Source organism: Tyto alba, unplaced genomic scaffold (genome assembly GCF_018691265.1).
Source record: "Tyto alba isolate M040663 unplaced genomic scaffold, T.alba_DEE_v4.0 Super-Scaffold_40, whole genome shotgun sequence".
NCBI classification, from domain to species: Eukaryota; Metazoa; Chordata; class Aves; order Strigiformes; family Tytonidae; genus Tyto; species Tyto alba.
In genome coordinates this window covers 18,381,122-18,395,907 of record NW_024881316.1, presented here as the reverse complement: position 1 = coordinate 18,395,907, position 14,786 = coordinate 18,381,122, and the positions used below count along the sequence as shown (strand labels likewise).

Sequence of the window (14,786 nt, the reverse complement as noted above, 5' to 3'; positions counted from 1 at the left end):
GATATATTGAAAGGAGAAGAGTCAGGCTGAAACACACACATAGCCTTAAATAGATGAAAATACACCATGAGCTTGGAAAGTGCAAAGCATTTAATTTTTCAGATCTCTTCCATGCTTCCATCGGAACCATATGGAGCTTCCATTTCCTTATATTCTACACCTACACTATCCTACACTATAATCCACACTAGGATATAGTGGCAAAATACATGCAGTAGCTTAAAACATAATTGTATATATGCATATTAGCTCTAGAGTATGGTATTTCTTTTTCCTGAGCTTACACAATCATGACTGACAGCAAAGCTTATTTAAAGGCATTTAGTCATTTGCATCCATCTATTTAATTTATAGTTACCTCCCAGGTACTCATTTGTATTTACAATTATACTGCAGATTTACTAATAACTCTCAAGAAAACAAGATTGTTGTTGAAGCATCATCATGTGCTGGGATGTCACTAGATGATGCCACTTCATACAAGATGGAGATCCCTTTCTAGTTTTCAGAATTTGTGTCTTAATTTTCAGAAGTGCAAACACCACCACAATCTTTCGATTTCAGTGTATTTCAAATGCTCAGTACCTATAGAAATTAGGCTGCATTATCTGGGATGTCATGATGTTGAGAATTCATCTAATACCAGGCGCTCAGTCTCTGTGTAGCAGTAAAGGAAGAATCAAGAAACTGGAAGAAAAATTTATTACCTCTAATACCTCATCTCTCCAGTCATATTGCTGTACAGAAACTAGAAGTCATTGAAAATGCAGCCTCACCTATAAATCTCACTCCTTTTATACTTTTTAACCATCTCCGGTGTGACGCTGTAACTGTTTGCTTCACAGGCCAGGCAGTAAGGGCTGAAACTGTAAGGACACAAGACTCATGCTACTCTTTGAGCAAGTGCACGGGGGTTATCCCTCAGGCTGCCAACTGCAGTGATCCTCCAAGGCTACCAAACATTTAATGCCCATTTTCGGGGATGATGAAATATAATCTTGTCACCCCTATATACACGGTATTTTCAACTATAGTTTAGACGGTTTTGTACCTAACAAGTTTGCATTGCATAAGGATCCCTTTACAGTTTTCATTTTGTCCTGGATAGTTTAAGTTCTGTAAGGCATAAATTAATGTAAGCATTATGTTCAAATATACATATAGTTTGCATATTAACATTGAAAAGGTTTATCAAAGCAGAATTAAAATTGAGCTTTGAAAACTAACTCTAAACTTTCTGAATTTTAAAGGCGGGTACTTGGTGGTTGTTTTTTTTTTTTGTAAAAAGATGGCATTTTTTAACACTTCACTGAATTTGTTTGTGGGGTTGTATTTTTCTTTTTAAGCAAAGAAGAAAAAAATAAGGAAGCCCTTGGTATAGTTGTAAATTCCCTGATGCAGATGTTATTTCATGTAACGTGACGTTACTATGGCTTTATTTTTTTTTTTTTTTTTTGATTGAAGGTATGAGAACTAGAGCTGAGCAGGAATTTTCCTACACAAAGTACACCGCTGAAAAATTCTCATTAATTAAAAACAATGCTGAGAATTCATTTCTTAAATGTCTAAGGTCTGTACATTCAGGTACAAGATGGTCACCCTCTCTACCCTTTATAGTCAATGAGGAGACACAAACGATCCAGAAAGTGATTCACTGTCCAACACAGGCTCTTCCAGATGGCAATTTGGCTCACCGCAGTCAGACACCTGTCTGAGAACAAGACAAACCACCCTTAGGAATGTCTGCTGCTTTCCACTGGCTATCAAGGGTAGACAGGGTGACTGGCTCAGAGCTCAAGATTTTCTTAAGTCTGTGGTAGAAATTCCACCTAAAGTGTTAGCTGAAATACAGTGGTTAACCTTTCAGGTTCTGCCATTCTCTGCCAGCCAAGGACTGCAGGTACCACGTTATCTGACCCCACGGGCTGCCCAGACTCCACAGCCTGGAGAGCCAACTGGAAGAGTTGAGTTTCACAAACATTACTGAAATGTCTATTTCCCAGGAATTTATATATATATATTTTTTTTTTCTTAAGAAAGTGAAAACATCTGAAGCACCGATATTTCTTACGAATGAGAAATTCTCAAACTCAACAGCTCTAACTGGAACCCTGTTTATTTATGGACTTTGATATTTGAGGATGAGGCATCATTAGAAAAACACAGCTATTTTATCACCTAGTTTCAATCCAGTTAATAACTTTGCACCTGATACATTCTCTCCCATTAAGTCAAATTTATGCTAATACTGTCCTGATTAGAAAATACTATTTAAAGCTGGTTTATGGGATGATTTCTGAATAAGGTAGGTGTCTAAAGTCAGTGAATTTTAGCCAGGAAGATTATATTCAGTGAATTTCAGCTATCAGGTTATAAGACAACATGAACTTCACAAGTTATCATAGAATTATAGAATATCAGGTTGGAAGGAGCCTCAAGAATCTTATGGTCCAACCTTTCTTGTCAAAAGCACGGTCTAGACAAGATGGCCCAGCACCCTGTCCAGCTGAACCTTAAAAGTGCCCAGTATTGGGGAAACCAACTTGTACCCATTACCCCTCGTCTTCTCCATGTGACTCCTTGTGAAAAGGGAGGCTCCATCTTCTTCGTAGCCACCCTTTAAATACGGGGACATGGTATCTATCTACAGGTATCCCTGCGAAACAGTGGAATAGCCTATCAGATGACAAATACTGGCAGCTTGGGAGAGGTCGTTTTCATGCTGGATAAATCTGTGCTTTTACTGAACACAACACAATATCTAGCACTGGGAACTGCAGAACTGCGGTATTTAAGTTACTTTTATGGAAAATTCAGTTAGCCACATGAAACTCAATTCTGAAGATACAGGTCTTGAAACACGTGAGTATGTACTTAAGCAATTCTAAAACTGGATTGTATAGGCTGTGCTCTGCAGGGCACAATGAAAGGTGAAGCAAAGGGCACCAAGCTGACAGGCTCAGCACAACTGTGTATCTTCTCCTTCTGAAGGAGCCTTAGGTGGTGACACCTCTGGCCTCTCTGCACAATATTTCACGGCATGGTGTGGACAGAACTTAACTCATTCTATAAATCACACCATATCCTGAAAGACATCTTTTCTTCTTTTTTTTTTCTTTTTTTTCCCCTCTGAAAAATGCTTCAGGCAATAACTTCACATCTACAACGCTCTGCTTCTCTTTAGGATCTAGAAAAAGCAACAAAGGCACAAAAGGGATACATTTTGTCTTCCTGAGATTCATTTGAGCTCTCAGGGTAATACCTAATAATGCTTTTACAGCATGCTGTTTTCAAAGCACTATCTATTAAAATATTAATAACCTATTAATCTCAGCCCCATAGTGAAGCAGGTGATTTCATATTTCTGTTACTTTACAGAAGCATGGATAAGGGCTTTGAAGGAAAGGGTAATTTTCACAGCTGAACACAAAAAGCAAATCTTCAAACTCGACAGTTAAAGAGGATATCCCACATCAATCCACCCAAGTACGTGCACAAAGCAGGCGTTAGACCCAGGAAATACGCAATCAGGGCGTCTGGTTTTAAGGCACTAAGGGCCAAAGCAGACACAAGCCAATACACTCACTCTGCACTTGTGTAGGTTTTTTCAAGCACAGGACTGGATCAATCGCCACTTTTCATGGCAAGTATCACTGTATTCATTTTAGAATCAGAGAAACTGATGCACATTAAATTCAAGTGATTGCTCAAAGCTATTTGATACCTTCTGGCAATATGGTAGAGAGTTTCAGACTGCATGTAATTTCCAGGTCAAGTCTGTCACAAAAGCAAGTACTATTTTCTTCTAAAACAGCAGTGCTGCTGCTTACCTAGCATATGAGAGCCAAATTCATCTCCTTTTCTCTCTCAGGGAATTCCTACCCACAGCTTTTGCCTTTCTGAAAAACATTCTGTTCCTTGGGGCTCTGGGATGACAAGGAGCAGAGGTATTTGCATGCCCTTGTAAAAAGTTCCTCCCCATCTTTCCTGTAGGCCCCCTTTAAGTACTGGAAGGCCACTAGAAGGTCTCCCTGGAGCCTTCTCTTCTCCAGGCTGAACAGCCCCAACTCTCAGCCTGGCCTCACAGGGGAGGTGCTCCAGCCCCCTGAGCATCTCTGTGGCACTCCCACTTGAGCAGGTCTGTGTCCTCATGCTGGGGCCCCAGAGCTGAACACAATACTCTGGGTGGGGTCTCACGAGAGTCGAGTAGTGGGGTAGAATCCCCTCCCTTGACCTGCTGGCCACACTTCTCTTGATGCAGCCCAGGATACAGCTGGCTTTTTGGGCTGCGAGCACACATTGCTGGGTCATGTTGAGTCATCTCATCAACCAACACCCCCAAGTCTTCCACAGAGCTGCTCTCAATCCATTCTCTGCCCAGCCTGTCTGTATTTGTGCTTGGGATTTCCCCAACCAACGTGAGGACCTTGCACTTGGCCTTTTTGAACTTCATGAGGTCTGCACGGGCCCACCTCTCAAACCTGTCAAGGTCCCTCCAAGCATGTCAACCGCACCACATGACTTGGTGTTGGCAAACTTGCTGAGGGCACGCTCAGTCCCACTGTCCATGTCACTAACAAAGATGTTAAACAGCGCCGGTCCCAACACCGACCCCTGAGGAACGCCTCTCGTCACTGCTCTCCTCTTGGATATTGAGCCGTTGACTGCAACTCTTTGTGCGTGACCATCCAGCCAATTCCTTATCCACAGAGTGGCCCATGTTAGGTACTAGCTTAATTACTAAGTGACTTGATGTACAATATTCTCAGTTCTTTCTGTTGTAGCTCTTCCAAACTTAAGGCATAATTAGTTTACCATCGGATCTGAGAAAGATACAGAGAATGATTCAGTGATATAATGGCTCAGAGAGAAAAGACCTGAATTTCCATCTGCCTCACTTAAGTATTTTATAGGCTATATATAGTCGTCAGCTCTTTCCAGAAGGGTTGGATTAGAGGGAAAAAACAAAGCAAGTTAGAATTGAGCTGACAAAAAGGATGTTACCGGTGAACAGACTCAACAGAGTACACAGCAAAGGCAAAGGGACCTAATGCAAAATGGAGAAAGGGGAGACTAGACACATCGTACTTAAGAAGGGGAAAGTGTAGGGGTGCAGCCTTGGTCACAGGAAATCAGGCCGGGCTATGCTTTCCACAGGTACTGTGGGGTCCAACTCCCAGAGCAGCCTTGGGATCCAACTCTTCCTTCCTCAGAGCCTCACACCACCTCACTCAGCCGGAGTGAAAAAGCACCATTCTGCTGCCCATAATGCTTTTTTAGACAAAAACATGATTTTGGGAGAAAGTTCAGAGAGCAAATTACTGCTATGGCAGTGCACATTCAATGGAGAAGCTGCAAAGCTGCAACAGCTTTTTTTTTTTTTTTTTTTTTTTTAATCCCAGCCCTGGCCTAGAGAAAGACGCCTGCCCCAAGGACTGCCTAACACCATTGACACTGGCAGAGCACTTGGCTCTGTGTTTTGCGGTAGTTTCCACCTGTAGGTTGCCACCTGGGGAGGCACGGACTGCCAGATACCTCACAGTCCAAGGGTAAAATAATTTAACAGTGGAAGGCGCAGATCCCCCCTCTCCTGGACAAAGCGCCGAGCCTAGGCCGACCATACTGAGGGTAGGTGCGCTACCGCCGCCACTCTCAGGGGAGCCCGACCCGGGCGGATCTTCCTGCCCGGGCCTCCCCTGAGGGGTGAGGCGAAAACGGAGGTGGGGTGCGAGGCCGGGGGGGGCCCGGGGCGGCGGCACCGGCCCTCACAGCGAGCCCCGGGGCTACGAGAAGAGCCCCCAAGGCCCAGAGCGCGGCGCAGGGGCAAGAACGAGGCGGCTGCCGGGAGAAAATCCCCGCCGCCCCCGGGTTCCCCGCCCGCCATCGGGCGCTGCCCTCGGGCGCGGATCGCTCCCGCCCGCCCCGCCCGCACAGGTGAGGCGGCTCGCGCCGAGCCCCGCCCCGCCCCGCCCTTCCTTGGGGGGCGGGGTCACCCGCCGGCGGAGGGATACCTCCTCCGCCCTGTCCGAGGCGACCCTCCCGAGCATCCCCCCGTGCTTTTCCAAAGCCAAGCCCCGGGGCGCGGCGGGACGGAACGGAGCAGCGTCGCCGCCGCGCTTCGGAACGGCTATGTGTCGGGGAGGCGTTAGGACGCGGCGGACTATTTTATCGCTGTCGGAGCTGGGCCGCCGTGGCCGGGGTGGGCGTGTGCGCGCGCACGGGAGGGGGAAACGAACGAACGAACGAACGAACGAACGGGCGGCGGATGCGTCCGCGCCCGTAAGTAGTTCCGGTTGAGGAAGTCGGCGCTGGCGGCAGCCGGTTCCCGTGGCTGCGCCAGGGCCGGAGCGCCGCGACCTCGGCGGTGCTCAGACCGCACCGGCCCCGCTCCCGCCCCGCCGCCCGCCCGCCGCCATGGCCACCCGCTCCTGCCGCGAGAAGGCGCAGAAGCAGAACGAGCAGCACCAGGCCATCCTGGCCAAGCTGCTGCGGGAGGAGGACAACAAGTACTGCGCGGACTGCGAGGCCAAGGGTACGGCGGGGCGGGGGGTACGGCGGGGCGGGGGGTACGGCGGGGCGGGGGGGAGGCGGGCGGGGTAGCCCCGGTGAGCCGCTGCCGCCGGGCCCTGCCCGTGCCCGGGCCCGCTTGGGGCGGGGGGTGCCCGGGATGGGGCGGCCGCCGCACCCCCACCCCGCCCCGCTCCACGTCCGCAGGGGCGGCGGCCGCCCCCCCCCCCCCCCCCCCATAAACGGGGCCCGGAGGGGGCTGCGCGGCTTGGAGGGGGGCAGCGGGCGATGGAAGGCAGATAACCTTTAATGTCGTTGCGAACCGATTTCTGCTTCTCCGCCTAGCTGAGCCGTAGCCACGTTATCCTAAAGTGGGGACCCCCCCCCCCCCCCCCCCGCCCTCCCCCAGCTGAGGCTTTATGCAATGACTGGCCCAGCCCTTTCCTGAAGTTTCACTGCCGCGTCCTCTCCCTGCGCTGCCAGGTATTGATCAGGAGTGGGCTGTGTCAGTGGGCCTTCGGGAAGTTGCCGGCCGGTGCTGGGGGTAGGTGCCAGGTGAGTGTTGGGTGTCCACAACAATGCCCTTCAGTGTTGACGCTGTCTTGTAAATGTCAGGCTCTTTGAGTCTGAGTGCCAGTGATTAGTTAAAGGTGTCACAGATCTACTAGCTTTGGTGACAAATGAAATTTTGAAGTTTATATTCCCGTCATCTTACCTCTCTTTAGTCTAATAGTTTTATTCTGCACAAAAGTAGCTAGATATCTGTATTTACCTTGCATTCTGTGGCCTTGAAATGGAAGCACATTCCTCTTTCATCTGGAGTTGATTCATTAAGATGCTACCCTAAATAAGAGGATCACACAGTAACTTATTGTTTTAAGTATAACACTTCCTGAATAACAACCAGGTGTTTGCGCTGTATGATTAGCTGCGGAACTGCCTTGTTCAGTCCTTCTCCATCTCAACTGGAGGTTAAGTAGGGTGAGTTAGTTCGAGCAGCCAGAAATGGCACTAAGTTTGTAATTTCCCTTTCCAATCCGTGCATGGTGCTCTTTTCACCATGGACATAAATTGTGCAGTGCCTTGCACAATGCTGTTTGTGTCAGAAACACAGAAGCAAGACTTTATTTTCCTAGTATATAACACTAAGAAGTGTATAGTATGGATTACACCAAAGACAACATTTTGCAAGTAATTTAAGAATAGCTATGCTAGAAGATTATTGCCCCCAGACTTCTGGTTACTGTGTAAAAGATTTGTTGTGACCAGTGGTTTTCTGGAAAAACCATACTTGTATGTTTTGCGCATTATTGGCACTTGAGGTTTCTATGCTGATGCTGCTCTGAGTTGCACGCTGATGGAATTCCATATGTGTGTTATTCCATAGTGTAGGACTCGGACCTGGGTTGCTCAAGATCAGAGTTTGGGTTTCTCCAACTAATTTTTGTCCTGTCTTTTGAGTTCCTTCTTTCTAACCATCACCCAGTCAAATTATTATTTGTAAGCCTGGTCCTTGATGCATGGTTTTGCCACTTTAGTTGAACAGAGCTGACACTTTCAGCTTCCTCCTTATATTTGTGCTACTGATCACCTTTCTCTGTTCTTCCTTACTTTGATACCTCTCTGGTTAATCCAGATTTCTTTTGTAAGTTCAAGCTTTGCTGTATCTTCAGTTTGGGTGTTTTCTGTTCAGGTTCTGGGGGACCTACCAATCTCATGACCAGGCTCTCTCCTGCTTGTACCTGGAATTCAGTTTCAATCTCTCTAGTAAATGACTTAGCTACCTTACTAAAATTTGACTTCTCTTCTGAAGGCTTCTGTTTTCTTTTTTCTTCAACCCCATTTCTCCCTTGCAGTTTCTCTATGCCAGAGGCATAGCTTGCTTTTACCCTATCCCCCAGGAAAGCTGACATTAAAATACTGCGATGCAACGTGAGTTTACAATATTGAGGGAATTGTGTTTTGTTTTGTTTTTTATTCTCTTCCTTCAAGTTTAATTTGCACTTGCCTCATCCTGTTCCGGCAATTCTTGTTTTAAATCTTGTGTTGTATTAGCTTCATAGTGTCATCTGCCTTTGCCCATACTCTTGTAGTTAAGTGTATGGTTTTCTTGGAGGAGAGTGTGGAATGATAAACTTATTTTAGTTTAAGCTGTTCTAGAGGCACTTGACCGAAAGATGGTCCTATATGGACACTCTGTGTAGGTTTCTTTCCTTAAGTTTAGGAAGTTTCTTTCTAGGAAGGAGAGTTCTGTGAACAAAGTTGAGATCCTCTTCTAAACCCTGACGCCTAGATATCTGTATACTTCCAAAAGAGATGTGGCTTGGAAGAAAAAACATTATCAGTAGTTTAGCTGAAAATGAAGCTTGCCGTGAGCACATAATGCCACTGTTGAAGTCTGTCTTGTTATATCAATCTTTGTTGAAACTACTTCTTGACCAAAAGAAGAGAAAAAGTGAAGGATACTTCTTTCATTTGCAGCCAGCTGTTTTTTTCCTAGTGTGTTTCACATTTATCCCATGGTGATTGAGTGCTCATGACTTGTTCATGTCTTGAAAAGTTGTAGTTTTGCTAGTTCTGGTATGCAGTGATGTCCGAGGCAGCAAGTTTTAACATGGCCCTATTAGCTAACCAGAGGTTGTGAGCTGTCTGTGTGGCTTTCCCCAGACTGTGACAATCTCCTTCACCTCTTGCATCACTAATAGCATCCCTTTAATCTCTGGTTGTGTTTGTCATTAGTCTGGAGCTCCCTACTGCCAGTTTCACTAGAGATTCTCTTCATCCTGGGTTCTGCAGGCACGAATGTGAAACAGTTCATGCCAAAATATTTAGTACTTCTCTGATGTCAGTCCCAGTTCAGAATATGTGTTTTTCCTTTAGTTAATGTAATTGATTCTTTTTTTCTTTGAAATGCTGTCTGCTTAAGTTTCTGTTACTTTCTTCTGTGTGTGAACTTTGCTCCTTTGTCTGTCATCCTCCCCTGTTTTTCAGTAGGATCCCCTGAGTTGTGGTTCCTGCTTTCTTCCTGTTTACCTTATTATTGGGTAACACTATCTCTGTGATTAGCTCTGGTTGTGTTAACTGAGTTGCAGTTGTATCTTGGGTCTTAGTCTGGCAATACTTAAACCCATTGGTTTTGGTATGGTCTTTCAGATAGCTGGCAATTCAGTATGGGTTCTTAACCAAAGCTAAGAGGCTATCATCACTAATTCCCTCCTCCCATGGTAGCTGTTACAGTCCCTGTTAAACCTTAGGTATTATATTTACCCTAGGCTTTTGTTCAGATCAACACATCCAAGGGATATTGAAATCTTGCATGTTGAGGCTCTGGGAATTCTTAGGTAGCTAGATATAACTTGAAATCTTATAAATGTCCTTTTGACCCTAAAAAATTTACCGTGGTCCTGTTTGTGTATTTATCCCTCACTGCTTTGATAGTGTTTACTGTAATGCCACTGTTGAGCTCTTCCTTCATATCATTAAGTCTTCTCTACTGGCTTTTATTTCTCATGTCAAAAAGATGTTCATCAGAATTTACTGCTGTCCTACAGCTGATTCACTGCTGAATTACTGAATTAACTCTCCTTGCTCTCAGTATATGACCACCATTTGCATTGCTTCTGAGGAAGTTTCAGGCGTGCACTTTTCCTGTATTGTTGCATGCCTGCTCTGTGTAAGAATTAAAAAGGCTACCTCTTGGTTTTCCTCAAAATAATCTTGCTGTTGTTATTGGTGGTCTTGTATCAAAAACAAACCCATCCTTTGGTGTCTGGCCTACTTTTTCAGGTGTGAGGTATGCAGATATTAGCTTTGTTCTGCAAGACTTTTGGAAGGTGGGAGAATACAGCTGAGGACGCATCTGCCAGAGTAAACATTAAGCAATAATTAGGATTGCTGACTCTGGCAACCGTTTCCAGAAGTGCTTTTTATTCTATATTTTCATTTTACTGTTGAAATAGCTGCTATGAATCTGATTGTCACTGCTAAAATGTGTTGGAAACTGCCTGCTGTAAGGCCATACTGTAGTTGCCACGTCACCTTTAAACTGTAAGTCTTACAGCTACTGGAAAGACTAGATGACACCTCTGTGGGGAAGAAGCCTAAAAATCAAAGGTTCTGGAATTGCCTTTGCAATCACTGAGATTTTTGGAAGAGTGAGAAGGTTGGAATGACATTTGATAAGGCAGTGCTTGTTTGTGTACTGACTTCACATCCCTATCTGAACAGCCATCTACGTAAGACTGTAGATGTCTTCCCAGTGTTACACTATTGGGAAGTAGTTATACTAATGTTTCTAGGATTTGTAGAAAATGGTAAGGCATGTTGGCAGTAACTTAAGTAATTCTGAATTTTGGAAAGAGATAAGCGACTGAAATTCCTTTATACTCCTTTTGTGTGTATAACTAGGTAGAGCTAGCAGGAATTGGAAGGATCTAGGAGAAGGAAGTAGCTATAGATCTGTCCATCTGTCTCATGTGTAGACTATGCTGAAAGCTGTTGTAAAGCATGTGACTTTTTTTCCCCTTTCACTGTGGAGGGAGACTAAATGCATTTTTATTGTTGTTCCAATTCTGATATTTGAATCTCTTAAGCAATAACACCTTTTAGAAATCTGTCAAATGGAGCCAAAATGAAAACAACTGTTAACTTCAGTCAGCAATCCTTTGACTATAGGGGCTGTAATTTGCTATTTCTATGTACTTAGTGTCTACTTATAACATGCTAGAAGTCCCCTAGGCTCGTGTTGTTGCTTGGCAGCAAGGCTGGTGGTATTTGGGTGCTGATATTAATACTGAATCAAGAAATTGGTAGTTGAAGAGGGTGATGAAGCACAAAAGGAAATGCTTTTTCTCAGAAGGGGCAAGATATTCAGCAGTATCAAAGGACTATCCATTTAAGCAAATAGGCCTGTGAAGTAAACTGAAGGCTTGGTCTTGGTCTAGTGTGACTGTCTCTGCAAATATGGGCCATAAGACTCCAATTATAGTTCCTAACGATGCTTGAAGCCAGTGTGAATGTTTTGGAATGTACCTTTTCTGTTTGGACGTTGCCTTTAGTAGAAATGGATTGACTACTGAAGTATGCTTGTAAATTAATCTCTCTGTCAAGAAGGCAATTACCTGAATTGTCAACTGCTTTAGAATTTTTTTTAACTGTAACAAAGTTAAAATAACATAGTTGGAAGCTTGCAGACCTTTGTATACACAATTGCAGGTGTCTTGAGCCTTTAGAAAATTTATGTATCAGATGAGGTGTTCTGTTTTGTTTTTTTTTAATGTTTACTTCATGCCTGGTGGTTCTTGAAGACTGGTTAAATGATCTAGTCCTAGCACGAAGAGTCACATTGACACTGTTCCTGGTTTAACCAGATTAAAATTGGTTTCCTTTGATTATAATATTAATGAAAATACTTATAGTAGCACTGTGCAATCCTTGGATATCTGCATATGACCCAAGACTTGGTCTTTTCTGTCTGAAGAGTGACAGATACAGGCTCTTAGTAGCATGGGGAGAGACTGAACAGGAAAAATTGCAGTGCTGAAATTTGTGTAGCCACAACCAATTATTACAGTCTTGGCTTCAAGTAAACCTAACTTTCCTGACAACTTGCCAATCTCAAACACAAAGACTCTTAGCAGTAGAGGAGAAAAAAAAAATCTAGTTTAAATTGAAATAGGCAAACTAGCTGTCAAAACAGATCTGCAGTATTCCAGGTATGTTTATAACTGTTCAGACTCAGGTTTTTTGTAGACAATTAAGTCTTGCATATGATCTCTTCTGTGACTGGGAGACTAACCTAAATGTGTATGAACATCACTTTCTGAAGCTGCTTTTACTGTTTACTTGTTTTGATGGCTGATCTCACTGTGTTAATCTTGTCAGCATACTTTATTAAATAGTGTCCCTTTTCTTCAGGAATTAACCTAAAGCTAACGTATAACTTACTGCCCACTGCCCTCAGCCTGTGCATGACTTCAGCTTTTGCCTCTGTCAGTGTAAAAAAGCCTTGCGACAGCTTATCAACAGTAGTAGCTTGCTCTAGGACAAGGCACTGGCTGCTGTACCTTCTCTGTCTTTCCTCCTAAGGTGGAGAAACTGCTGAAGTAAGACACCAGGGGAAATGGAATACAATTGGATTGTGTTGGAGGCCACTTTACACATCAGTTCAAGTGCAACTTCTAGCCCTATACTGAGACTTAAACACAGAGGAGTAACCAAACAGTAACTGATTACTGCTTTATGGATATCTTGTACAAGTGAATATAGTTGCAAATACCAGATGTGACTTCAGGCTACTTGGATCAAGAAATTGCTAGTACTTTGGGTGATTCTGTTGCAAGGTTGGTATTGCTGCTGTGAGATCAATATGGTAAAGATCATACAAAAGCAGCAGACTAGAATATGACTTGGCAGATACGACTGGAGACTTCCAGCTGTCCAGTGAGGCTTTGCAATATCCTTCCACAAGGAGTAAGGAAGCCAAACCACTTTCATTCAGGGTGGGTCTTGCTTAAGCTTATCAACTGAAATGATATATATTGATCTCTAATAATAGTAAGGAACTGTATCACCAGTAATCCTAGTGATCATCTGGTACTTTCACTGTTATTTTTCTTGACTTATAAGACCTTAAGGGACCAGAAACTCTATTCAGTCCCTCCTGATGCTGTATCACCAGGATTTTTTTCCTGATTCCTGTTACTAAATAAAACTATGCCAGTGCTCTCTTTTTGACTGCTTTACCTGTTGCTGACACTAGCTTCATGAGAGTAAAAATTTGTTAGGAATTAGTTGCTGTTGTGGCCCTGAGAGATACAATTAATTATTTCACCTAAGCAAAGAGCTCTTCAGAAGACACCTCTCTTTCTGGGAGAAGTGTGCAGCTTTAGCTTAAGACTTGTAAGTGGGCAGGGTGTTGCAGTGATTCTACTGGTGTGTTTTCCTGCCTGTAAGGAAAGGATTTGCTTCTATCTCCTGACTCTAGTGCAGAAAAATATTCTGAAATAAGTCACAGGAAATCTGTTTAGCTTCTAATAGATTAGGGTTCTCTACAAATACAAGTGTCTGCTGCTGAAATTGTGTTCATAGCCTGAAGGCCTTTTACTGAAGCCCTTAAAATGGTGTTTGTGGGTGCAGTCACCATTCTTCAGGACTTAACCAAATGTGATTGGATGAGATCCAAAGTGTCATGATGCAGCTTTTAAGTTAGCATTGCTTTGACAGGAACCTGGACTAGATGACCTCTAGAGGTCCCTTTCAACATAAATTTTTCTGTGACTACTAATAAAAGTATTTGTGGGACTTTTTATTATTATGTTATAACTTCCTAAGTTCTCTAGTTGGATCATGGAGATGCAGAAATCTCTATGTCCTTAGTTTGCTGCCTTACATTCAGAAGTATAGGCCTTGGCAATTTAAGTTGTTTCTTCTGTGTCAGCCATAAAGGTGGGACAGTTCCTGAAAGATGTTTGTTAGTATTAATGAGACCATGTTCTTGCCTTTTGAAGTCCAAGACACCCTAATTCTTTTGGTGAGGGACTACTGGCATGTGTCTCCTAATGGTAGCTAAGCTGTGGTTCTGACACTCCTTAGGGACCTGAAAAAGATGCCACTGCAGGATGCTGTTGATCTTTGCTTTGATCTTCCTTTTGTGGAACTGAAACTGATGCTGTCTTGTGAATCTGACCTCTTTGGTCTGATCACTGTAAAGAGCAGCTGTGCTGCAGTCTTAAGTTCTTGTTAACAATACTGAGGAAGCAATTAGATATATATATATATGTATGTGATAATTAGAGTTTTAGGGAGGTACCTTTTCCTGGAGGTGTGACTCCTTCTTTATTCCATGATTTCTATAGGGTTTAAAGAGAGTCAGTTATCAGCCATTACTCAGAGTAGTCAGCAGTTAATTTAGCTCAGGTGTCACATTGTCCTAGACTGGCTCACTAAGGTTCAGTTGAACACGATTCAGCTTTACATTAGGAATTTAGATGCTTTTTATTGTGGCCAAAACTAAATTCCGTGGCACTTAATGACTTTGCCCTGTGAACAGGGTTCCCTTGTAATCTCAGCTACTTCAGATCCAATTCAGCTATTGTATCATTTATGAGCCGGTATGGAGTCCCACTGCAGATACCATGTAAGCTTCTGTTTTTTCAGTACAAGCATCTGCCCATGTAGATTAAAAAGATGCTTTGCTTGAAGTTGAGGTCCTTTATGAGAAAGTGATTAAATGGCAGTAAATACAGGCTGTAGTAGAGTCTTGACTTTTCTTGAAATAG

General features: G+C 43.7%; 1 protein-coding gene across 2 annotated transcripts in view; it reads left to right on the top strand.

Annotated features, from left to right (window-relative positions):
* Positions 1-6,031: 6,031 nt before the first annotated feature.
* SMAP1 (small ArfGAP 1) overlaps positions 6,032-14,786 on the top strand; it is a 99,714-nt gene continuing 90,959 nt past the window's right edge. Inside the window, exon 1 of one of the 2 annotated variants that reach the window (XM_033002647.2) lies at positions 6,032-6,532. In XM_033002647.2, coding sequence (XP_032858538.2) covers positions 6,415-6,532 — 118 coding nt within the window. In that variant the 5' untranslated portion in view covers positions 6,032-6,414. The remainder of the gene's footprint in view (positions 6,533-14,786) is intronic. The other variant, XM_033002648.2, reaches the window with a different exon arrangement.